Source organism: Conger conger, chromosome 10 (genome assembly GCF_963514075.1).
Source record: "Conger conger chromosome 10, fConCon1.1, whole genome shotgun sequence".
NCBI lineage: Eukaryota > Metazoa > Chordata > Actinopteri > Anguilliformes > Congridae > Conger > Conger conger.
In genome coordinates this window covers 36,651,499-36,663,574 of record NC_083769.1, presented here as the reverse complement: position 1 = coordinate 36,663,574, position 12,076 = coordinate 36,651,499, and the positions used below count along the sequence as shown (strand labels likewise).

The 12,076-nt window shown below is 42.9% G+C and overlaps 1 protein-coding gene across 1 annotated transcript; it reads left to right on the top strand.

Annotated features, from left to right (window-relative positions):
- Positions 1-1,977: 1,977 nt before the first annotated feature.
- Positions 1,978-7,816, top strand: LOC133138379 (acidic mammalian chitinase-like). Its single transcript, XM_061257087.1, has 11 exons — positions 1,978-2,083; positions 2,186-2,212; positions 2,312-2,516; positions 3,011-3,067; positions 4,035-4,200; positions 4,638-4,762; positions 5,734-5,857; positions 6,170-6,352; positions 6,696-6,812; positions 7,030-7,162; positions 7,373-7,816. The coding sequence occupies exons 1-11, from the start codon at positions 2,059-2,061 to the stop codon at positions 7,645-7,647; spliced, it is 1,437 nt and encodes a 478-aa protein (XP_061113071.1). The 5' UTR covers positions 1,978-2,058; the 3' UTR covers positions 7,648-7,816.
- Positions 7,817-12,076: the final 4,260 nt, after the last annotated feature.

Sequence of the window (12,076 nt, the reverse complement as noted above, 5' to 3'; positions counted from 1 at the left end):
TTGGATTCATTTAGGGCAATATATTCATCAGTTTTAAGCGAAGTTTCAGTGAAACATTGGATTTCAATTTGATGATTGGTAATTTATTTTTTTACAAAAGTTGTTTTAGGAGCTAATGATCTGATATTAATCAGAAGACAGAAGGTCTCCTGCCTGGCCTTGGCTCTGGTGTGTCAAGAAATTGAATTTCTGAGACTATACAATACATTTCTAGAAAGAAGATCAGCACCCTCTCAGGAGGGGTGAATACCATCTCTTCTCAAAAGACCAGGCCTCCCCCAAAAGCTATTCCAATTGTCTATGAAGCCAACACCATTTGCAGGGCACCAAACAGACAACCAGTGATGTTAGTGATGTTAATCTGCTGTAGATTTCATCACGACGCTGAGAGGGGATGGGACCAGAGCAAATAACTGACCTACATATCGGTTTTGCGAGATCACACACTCATTTAAAATGATCTTTGGTGATCTCCGATTGCTTCAATTGGACAACGTTAGCGCCCACATGAGTAACAATTTTCTAAAATTTACGATTACCCACAGCCAGCACTTTGAAATTTGCCTCGATGTCGGTCGTCCTAGCCCCAGGAATACATTGTACTATAGTCGCTGGTGTCACTAAATTCACGTTTATTAAAATAGAGTCGCCAATCACCAGAGTTTTTTGAACAGGTTTCACAGCCGGTGTGTTGCTGACGGGGGAGAACCTAAAGGAAACGTCAATGGGTTGTTCATGCACTGGTTGCTTAAGTTTTCGACTGTGTTCCCCAACTGTAATCCACCCACCTTGCTGCAAAGGCTCTGTCGGGGTACTACCTGGAGACAGACTAACTCGTGCATCCGGAACCGAGAAGGATTATAGGAAGTTTTCACTATCTCGAATTTCGTAAAGTTATCATTAACTGCGGAGAAGAAATAATGAAACATATCGCACACAGATCAGGAGACATCCCAAGAAGGAGAGGGAACGACAGGGTGAGAGTTGGGCGATACCGGAGAGCCAAAAACCACCATTAGACATTTTATCTGCCTGTATTTATTCCATGTCCTTGTGGATGTGCTTGTGGTAGATGCCATTTGCAATTCCTTTTCCCTCCTGATCCCACCCCCGATTCCGATATCCCTTTTTTGTCAAACCCAAAAAAAAAAAAAAAAGAAAGTGCACTTACAATGACCGCATTTTTGTTTAAAAGTGTCTCATTGTTTGGGCATGTCATAGTGATTTCCCTGTTAAAATAAGTTTAATCAATCAATCAATCAATCAATCAATTTTGATTGGGAAATAAGAAGCAGCATAAACACTACTAAAAATTAAAGGTTAAATACTTCTCACCTCCCTGAGCCTGGATCAGTTTTTCAGCCATATGCATATATGTAACAAATATATCAAATATATCAGCTGTGATTAAGACTTAAGTTAAGAGTTGGCTGGCTTACTTCCATCAGGGATCAATTTAGTTGGCTGGGGGATTTCGAAATAGAGTTCAATGAGTGGAATGTTATAAAGCTGAACGGAGCAGTCGGCTGTTGGTCTCTGAAACCGAAGGACCCAGGGTAAGAGGATGACTGAGTTTAGTTTATCTGAATTTTGGTGAGGCTTTGAACAAGTTCCTGTTACATCAGCCACTGATCATCCAGTGTGGATGACGACATAATATAACCATACCTCTACTCAAGGAAGAAAAGGCTTGCAAGAACATTCTAGAACCATGGGTATTATTTCATATAAACAAAGAAAAAAAACGAGAAAAAAAACATTCCCACTCATGGATGATAGACTAGTATCTTTAGACAAATGAATGTTTTTGCCAGTCGACCTCGTGCATGTGACCAGTGCTCTCTGTGTACTTGGCAGGTTCCTCCCTGGATCTGACTTATTCTCAGTCTGTTAATCGCATGCAAGCATGTGCTTTTGTATTTTTTTTCCTTTTTTTTAAGCCAGGACAGGTCAGAGTAGGAGGAGGGTGGGACCAGGAGTGAGTCAGGATAACTCCCATTTCCTCTTTCTGTCAGATACAAAAGCAGCAGCGCTCCGCTGTGAAGAAGTGACCTCATCATGGCCAAGCTTACTCTCCTTGCAGGTAAGGCTCTAACAACAAATCCTCCCCTTCAACAAGAAAATGTACATCTTTATTCTGATATTTTCTTCTTGGTCTGAATATCTCTGCATTTTCCTCTTTTAGGCCTTTGCCTGGTGATGTGCCAGATGGGTGAGTTGCAGTATTTTGTTCTTATATTTAATTTATCTAAAATTTGACTGTCCCAGAATTTTGTTCAGTGAAATGACCAGGAGTGCTCCTCCTTTCTAGGCTCGGCTATGGACATGATCTGTTACTTCACCAACTGGTCCCAGTACAGACCAGGGACAGGGAAGTACATGCCAGCAAACGTGGACCCCTTCTTGTGCACCCACCTTATCTACGCTTTCTCCGTCATCAACTACGCGAACGAGCTGGTCACCTACGAATGGAATGACGAGACCCTCTACAAAGATTTCAACGCCCTGAAGACCAAGTATGTTGAGCATGTATTTACTGTGTGTCTACTGTTCATTTTCTTTACCATGGGCTGTGGGGAATTATTCAGTCAAACCATTGGGGACGTTTGAGGCATGACTTTACTAATCTAGGAAAAACAATGAGAGAGAGAGAAATGGAGAGAGCTGGCGAGAGTGCATGCATGTGTAGAAAATACAGGCTGTTCCTATGTACACACCGTTTCAGTAATGTAAAAACAAACTGGGACAGTTAACTGACTTTGGTGTAGCCAGTAGCCTTGGTGGGGAATGCTTGTGAAAAAGATTACTGTGTACGCACACACACAAACACACACACACACACACACACAAACACACACACTTCAGCCTGTCAAACATAGTTGTGATGGTATGATTGTTTCTTTGTCTACGTATCCTTAAATTTTCCCCTTTTATGCTGTCAGGTTCATGTCAGTGAACTGCTGAAGTCTGAAAACCTATCCAACTGTCTTTCCCTGTTCCTCTCCTCTAGAAACCCTAGTCTGAAAACCCTTCTGGCTGTGGGTGGGTGGAACTTCGGAACATCTCAGTAAGTACCTCCCCGAACCTGTTCTCCATACCTGTATGCCCAAATAGGTCAACTACAGACCTTGCAAATCACCAGAGATATTGTTTTACACAAACGCATGTTATTTTAGACTGAGACTTGGTTCACAAGAGAGATTTGATTTCATGTCTGATGGCCTCCCAGCATCGGCCATCAGACCCCTCCAACTTATCCAGAATGCAGCAGCTCGTCTGGTCTTCAAGCTTCCCAGATATGCACATGTCACCCCCCTGCTTACTTCTCTTCCCACTGGCTGCCTGTCATAGCTTGCTTCAAATTCAAAACATTGGTGCTAGCCTTCCAAGCAGTTAAGGGGTCAGCCCCAGCTTACCTCCAAAAAATCATCAGACCCTACACACCAGCCAGACCTCTTCGTTCAGCCACCAGAGGCCGCCAGGCGCCTCCCCCTCTCCAAACTTCCACCTCCCACTCACGACTACTGTCTGTTCTGCCTCCACGGTGGTGGAACGAACTCCCCACGGAGGTCAGAACAGCAGAATCTCTTGCCATCTTCAAGCGCAGACTGAAGACACACCTCTTCAAGCTGCACCTCTCTCTGTCCCTTCCTACCTCCCTGTAAACTGTAACTGTTGTCTCTACCTGGGTTTTTTGTTTGTGTACTAGCCTTTGCTAGTTTTGTTTGGCTAGGTAAGCAGTTTATTTTTGCGTGTTGCGGCATTACTATTAAAAAATTTGTTGTACAGGTAGCAGTCAAAATTGTACTTCCCTCTAGGGTCTTACAGCACACTTATCCCTGGTATGGGTATGCACTTTGCACTTTGTTGTATGTCGCTCTGGATAAGAGCGTCTGCCAAATGCCACTAATGTAATGTAATGTCCTTAAAAAGAAATGAGGGGAGCCACTTCCTGCTTAATGAAGACTCAGAAAGCAGGGCCATCCCCTCTGCCCAGTGTTTCTCTGATGTGTGATCTCTGAACTCCCCCCCAGGTTCACCATCATGGTGTCCTCACCAGCCAACAGACAGAAGTTCATTCGGTCCTCCATCAAATTCCTGAGGACGCACGGCTTCGACGGGCTGGACCTGGACTGGGAGTACCCCGGAGCTCGAGGGAGCCCCCCGGAGGACAAGCATAGATTCACATTGCTGTGCCAGGTGAGGAAGAGTATGGGGAGCTTTCATCAGGCCTGATGCTTCACCGGCTCAATTGGGCCAGTTACATTTGACCCAATTCAGCTGATCCCAGATCAGCATCCAAGCTTTTCTGTAAATGGTTGGGGCTGGGATTTGGCGGGGGAAAACTGTCCCTAGAGCAGTTGCTGAGGTCAGAAGTTAATTCAGAGGTGGGCAAATATCTGTTTCTGTAACTTATGGCCTCATGTAATTACTTAATTTGACCAAACATTCATGCCATCCAAAAATGCCATGACATTTTTGCTACATTTCTTGATAACATGCATGAATGACGGCTGAACTTTCTCTTGTGTCCCTACGTAAAGGAATTGCTTCACTGAGATGATTCTTATCAACAATAATTTTGACTGCTGTGTGTACTCTGTGGCTCCCTCATTTGGCGATGTGTGGAATTGCAGGAGCTGTTAGCAGCCTACGAGGCAGAGGGGAAAGAAACGCGCCGCCCAAGACTGATGCTCACAGCCGCAGTGGCTGCTGGGAAGGGGACCATCGATGCCGCTTACGAAATTCCTGAAATCTCCAAGTGAGTTTTTGGAAGGTTACGATGCCATGTCCAAAGAGCCGCATGCACACCAATGCAATACTTCAAGGTGCAGTCAGAAATAGTAGAAACAATGAAAGTATCAGCCTTGCACACTTGTAATGCTCCAAAGTTTGATCTGTCAGTAGTGTTAAGTTTAAGCTATACCAAGCCTTTGTGGTTCTAATGAAGGCTTGATATGACTGAAATGTTAACACTAATGTTGGACTAAAACTTTTGAGACATTATATCAATTGTATGACTCTTATTCATTCAAGGTTATTACGCCAGCCTGTAAGTCTAAGAGCAAATGAGAAAAATTCTAATGGAATTAATATCTATCCATATTAAGTTCTAGTTATCTGTCAGCAGATAACGTTTTCCCAGTGCATTATTGGGCTCATTAGAGACACAGGTTAGAGGAACTTGGGTGAGGTATTGTACATCCAGAAATGGTGAGCTTATAGCACATGGATCATCAAATTATGGTCCTGGAGGGCCAAGACCTGATGGTTTTCCACCCTCCCTTTACCTGAGAGTCAGGTGTGAAGAAGTCTGGCCAATCAGTAGCACTAATTGTTCAGTTAATTAGCAGGCAGAGAAGAAAACCAGGGCTGGATTTGGATTTGTGAGCCTGATTTGATGATGTTCCCTGTTGTAGCAGGTGCTAACAGAACGTAGCTTGTGGGTCCTGCCCTTTTCCTATTATCCCTAGTGCAGTTTATTCAGGGAGTTTTGAGATGCTCCCCCAGAAATTATTAGCATGTACAGTGTACACACACAGTTAGATTAAAACCTTGCCCTTGTATGCTTCTGTTTTGTAACAGGTTTGATGACAGGTCAATAATAAGTTAGAAACGGTTCCCTCATAAGAATCTAAGAAGGAGCACATTTTAAAGTTGGAGTGAATTTTTGGAGGAACATTGTGCAGTGCCTGTCGTACCCATTATCTGAAGGTATTGAATCTCTCTCAGATACCTGGACTTTATCAACGTGATGACCTACGATTTCCATGGTGCCTGGGAGGCCTTCACCGGACACAACAGCCCCCTGTACCGTGGGACACATGACCAGGGAGATCTCATTTACTTCAACACGGTAGGGAGTTCTGAACCACACTAACAGTACTGCAAGTCATTAAGTGTAGGCACTCTGCTTAGCATCATAGTACGGAATCGTACAGTCTGCATACAAAGCTTACAAGATGTCTTCTAAGAAAGTGGGTATAAAAGTGGCATTCTATTGTAGTGTGGTCTTCATCTCCCCCTCTCTCCCAGGACTACGCCATGTCTTACTCTCTCTCTCTCTCCCAGGACTACCGCATGACTTACTTTCCCTGTCCCTCTCTCTCCCAGGACTATGCCATGACTTACTCTCACTCTCTACCCTCTCTCTCCCTCTCTCTCCCAGGACTACGCCATGACTTACTGGAGGGACCAGGGCGCTCCAGTGGAAAAGCTGAGGATGGGCTTTGCCACGTACGGCCGAACATTCCGCCTCACAACCACGGACACCAGCGTTGGAGCGGCGGCAAACAGTGCAGCGTCGGCTGGAACCTACACCAGAGAGGCCGGCTTCTGGTCCTACTATGAGGTGAGAAGCCATTCAATTCAATTCACCTTTCATTTGTACAATAAATTCCCCAATGGGAAGAATCTTAGGTGAAACCCAGAGGGGGAGTCTATCCTACACTGGCTGTCAAGGTGTAAACAGGACAGGAACTGGAAGTTGGGAAAATGGGACACTCTCAAAAACAGATGCAACACATAACGTGTCATTTTTTTTACACGCCTTCATGTCCAGTTAAGGACAACACATTTTGTGTTACGTGCAGTCTGTTAATCAATCCCCCTTTGTAGCAAGTAAAAATTGCATATGAAAGTAACACAAAATGTGTGCTGGACATTAAAAATATCCTTCTCTCTTTCTCTGTTAGATCTGCACCTTCCTCCAAGGAACCAGTTTACAGTGGATTCAGGACCAGAAGGTTCCATACGCCACCAAATCAAATGAGTGGGTCGGCTTTGACACACCGGAGAGCTACGAGACCAAGGTAACATGCAATGTTTTTAGGTACAGAGCAGAGGCTCACAGTAAAGATCACAGTTTTCAGAAGAAGTTCTACCTTTTAAAACTACCTTTCCATTCCATTCAGTTGCCAGTGGTGATTGAACATTCCAATCACATAATTTTGTGATCTTACACCTAAAAGGGTTAAAACCTTGGCAAGTCTTTTAAAAGCTGTGCTTCTCTCTCCTCTCTCCCTGTAGGTCCGCTACCTGAAAGAGAAGAATATTGGAGGGGCGTTTGTGTGGGCTCTGGATCTGGATGATTTTACGGGACAGTTCTGTGGGAAGGGGGTGTACCCTCTTATGAGCCAGCTGCGCAAGCTGCTTAATATTGGTAAGATTTTAACATTTTAATGTGCTGGATGCAACTAAATTTGCCTCCTTCGGCTAGTCATAAACTAGCCTATATTATTTTATATTTATTTTATAGGGACATTGGGCAGCCACTTGGCTGTCCCAGAATTAGCTCTCAGGCTAAATTCAATCTGTTTTTCCTGGGCAGGTAACAGTAAAATATAGAATAACATTTCTATTTTTTTCTTAGAACTGCCACCTCTGCCCCCCACCGCCATCCTTCCACCTGGAGTGACGACCACAACCAAGGCCACCCCAGCCACCACGACTAGAACCACCACCACCACCACCACCACAACAGTGCCCCCTGGTAGTGGTTTTTGTTCTGGAAAGCCTGATGGACTGTACCCGAACCAGAACAACCCGAGTAGTTTCTACCAGTGTGCCCACGGGATGACCCATGTCCAGCCTTGCAGTGCTGGCCTGGTCTACAGCGACTCCTGCAAGTGTTGCATGTGGCCTTAGCCTCCACCACATCCCGATCGCTAGTGAATGTCCATTAAGACTTCTCAGGCTTAACAGGTTCAACAGGTGCTTTAATGCAGATTGTCTTTTTTTACATTGTATCCATTCATACAATTGGATATGTACTGAGGCAATTCAGGTGAGCCCAGTTCCATAACCATTATATTGGGATTATGGTGATTATACATATATTCTTATACCCTGCTGGTTTATTCTTTTTTTCATAAAGATACATTAAAATAGAATAGAATAGTATAAAATTTACCATTTTATGCAGAATGGACACTTTTTATGGTGGGTTGGTACCACCAGGTGGCTCAGAAATACTAATCCAAGAAAATCTAGGTTCTATAGAATATTTCTTACTTTTACCAAACGTTTCAAACAAAATGCTGTCAGTTATACAGTATAGTCACTTGTTATACAAACTGGAAAATATTTACTAGTTACAGAACAGTGAAAATATGTGGTATGTGTACAATTTAATATATCAGCTATTGCTCTCTAGTTGACATCAGTAACCTTGAATATCAGTTAATTGAGTGAGACATGTCATTTTAACCAGTCCCCTGCTACCCGTTTGTCTAAACAGTTGCAGCTTTTTGTCACTCACTGTTGCAGACAGTTGCTTTAAATAATTGCGCAGCATCTGAAATGGCACAAAGTACTTGCATTATTTATTCATATACTGTCTAAGTTTTATCCTTATATACATCAATAAAAAAGGCTGTACTGTAAACCATGCTGCTGCTGGCTGTGCTTTTGAACCATGTACCGGGGTAAAACACACACACACACACACACACACACACACACACACATGCAAGCAGACACACACACACACCAACACTTCCTAATACCTGGTACTTGGACAAAGATTCTTAGGTATACACAATTTGGTAAATACCTGCAACACACACACACACACACACACAGAGGATGGGGCTGGAAAGGAAGCAGAGTTATGGATGATCTCCAAGCAACACCTGGGTGGAAGGGAGGCACAGTGGGGCAAAACAAATGGCAAAAACAAAATGGCAGTGACAGGACCACTGGCATTGGCTACGTGCACCTGCAGTAACTTTTATTGACTTAGCACAACTATTCCTTTTTCACAGGGCCATTTTGCTTGTGCTAGTTACATCATATCACCTCATAAAATAGCAACCAATAAAGGCTAACAATACACAAGGAACTGAGCGAAGTGTGAGCTGTCCATCATATTGCTCAGGCTGGCCAAGGTAGGTATCGTATGCTAATGCTACCGTATTTTTTTTGGTGTGTCATGTGATTGCCTGGATGGGTGACCGCCCAGAAACCAGTCTCTGTGTTCAAGGATGGAGTTTGAGCGCCTGTTACCTTCTGGGAAACACAGGCGGGAGATAAAAGCCAGAGACATCACTGGATGTATTTGCCCTCAGACATTTGGCCCCATATTTAGGAAACAGCTATACTGACAGTGATTTAAAAACATTAGAAATCGAAATACGCTCAAATAATAATGACAGTGCTCCTTTAACATTACTGAAAGCGAAGAATGAAGTTACTGAAAACATCCAAAATAGCATAGCACTTGATTGTTCAGCCTTGTCACCATGGCCAGCAAAACATACAAAGGAGTCATCTACACACTATATCCCAAATCTGCAACATATTTAATACACTTTTTAAAGTCTTAAAGTTCTTCTTAAAGTTTAAAGTCTACAAGTCATTTGGCTGGTTATTACACCAGCCAAACAGTTCAGGGCTGTAAGTCTAAGAGAGCAAGTTGTGATCCATATTAAGTTCTAGGTATCTGTCAGCAGATAACCTTTTCCGCAAGCATTATTGGATATCACTGCAAAGTACAAAGTACAGTACACATTGCAACACAGTTTATTTTTTTGTGCATTCCTAATTCAAATAGACAGTTGAAACCCCACAGTTGGGGTTAGAGTACAGTGTCCACTTTCAGGAGCTCATTAGAGACACAGGTTAGAGAAACTTGGGCGAGTAAAATGCATACATAGTGAGTTTATAGCACAGGTATCATCAACTCATGATCTGCGAGGGCAGAGAACTGCTGGTTTTCCAAGGTGATGTATATTGGTTCCAGGAGAATGCTGGGGAAAAACGGCACTTACACAAGATAACGCAGACAAAAGCAGTATCTCTGACACAGAATGTGTTGAATGTAACACAAAAAGGGTGTTGGATAAGTTTTCAAAGTGGTTGCATACAACATAATGGAACAGGAACACACATTCAGATGTACAGAAGCACACACCAGCCCTGAAAGAGAAGAATTTTGGAGGGGCGTTTGTCTGGGCTCTGGATCTGGATGATTTTACGGGACAGTTCTGTGAGAAGGGGGTGCACCCTCTTATGAGCCACCTGCGCAAGCTGCTTAATATTGGTAAGATTTAAACTGTACCCTAGAATTCATGAAATTTTTGAAATGCTCAAATCTGAGAGAAGACTATTTTATTTTATTTATTTGACTGGGGCAGTGGGCAGCCATTACTAAATCTCATCTTCAGTCCAGTGCTCCCCACCACCCCCCTCCCCCCGGGAGGGACGGCCACAACCAAGGCCATTCCAGCCACCATAGACTCAACAGCGCCTCCCTGGCAGTGACTTCTGTTCCGGCAAGGCTGAGGGACAGTACCCGAACCAGAACAACGCAAATAGTTTCTACCACTGCACCCACGGGAGGACCTATTTCCAGCTGGCCTGGTCTTCAGCAACTCCTGCAAGTGCTGCACGTGGCCTTAGGCTCCACCACATCCTGGTCGCTAGTGAATGTCCATTACTGCACAAATCAGTTTCCATTAAGACAGCAAACCACTTCGAGGTTTGCATTTAGTAAAAATACAGGTGCTTTAATCCACAAGAGCCTGCCTAACTTTTTGTATTTTTGTAAAGTATCCATTCATACAGTAGGATACATACTGATGCAGTTCAGTTTAAGCACTCCAGGGTACAACAGCAGTGTTCTAGCTGGGAATCACACCTGCAAGTTACAAGCCCCCAGTACACTACCCATTACACCACACTGCCTAATCCATGTAATATATGCTTTTACATTTTCATAAAGAATAGAATATACTTTATACCATTTTTTTCACTTTGTATGGTAGTTTGGCACCATCAAGTGGCTCAGAAATATTGACGGACACTCAGGAATGCAGTCTGTCATAGGCATAACATGTTTAAAATATTTCAGAACATGAAAGAGGGATCTACCAAAAGTGTCACATTACATTGTGAGATATAATTTGACACACATTTGATAAACTGGACAAAATGGCTTAGTACCCAAACAGAGCATTATTGTACTTTCAGGGCAGATGAGGCAAATGTGTTTCCTAAAAAACCCAAAAAGGACCTGTATTTGGTGAACATTCATTGATTTAAATGCAATGTATCATTCTTAATCCCCCTTCATTCCTGCCCTGTGACTCAGAGAACCAGCAGGAAGTGAGATCCGGATAGACAACATTAACAAAAGCACTGTGCAGAATGGGATTATCCGACACTGGAAAACCGCATACCTTTGTGCTTGTTACCATAGAGATAATGGACTGCCAGAATTCCGGAATTATAGAACCTTCAGCTTTGACTACCAGCGTAATGTATTTTTTAAATGTTTCTTTTTGTCCCTCCATGTTTTTTTCTTTCCCACACTTTCCTCATTTCTATCTATTTCGCGTTATACATGGCAGAAATCCTTTAATCTGTTGAGCAGCACCAATAGTGCAGATGCCACTCTAGACCTTTTGCTTGGTCTTTTATGCATGAACTAACGATGAAACTTAACACACCTGTCCAAGAAACATTTGAGAAGCCAATGATCCAATTACTTTTGGTCCCCTAAAATTTGGTGATTTGATGATTTGTTGTTTAATTGATTAATGTTGTTTGAATGTTTTGTATTATTTTTCAGATCTGTAATTTCCTCCATGGAGCTACAGTTCAGTGGCTTACAGATCAGAAGGTTCCCTATGCCATTAAAGGAAATGAGTGGGTTGGCTATGACAGCAAAGAGAGCTACGAGATGAAGGTACCTATAGTCAACTTTATACTCCATTGATACTTTCATATACTTTTTCATATAGGCCTAAATCTAGTAAATACAAACAATAAAATGGTGGCAGTTTAAACATGTGTGTATATGGAAGATAGCACCAAAAACCACAAAGACCAAGCGGGTCTTTCCCCTCCAGTGACTGACTGGAGTAATTTTCTAATGTAAATATTGCATTTTTAGGTAAATTATGTCCTTTGAGATTAGATTGCCACTATCCACTTGCCTCTGTGGCACAGCATAATATGTGTTTGAAAGGTTTCATTTAATACACCTTAGATCTGTTATACATCTGAGAATGCATTCAATATCTGAGACACACGCATACAATACTGTAATGGCAAACTTATTTGTCCTAGGTCC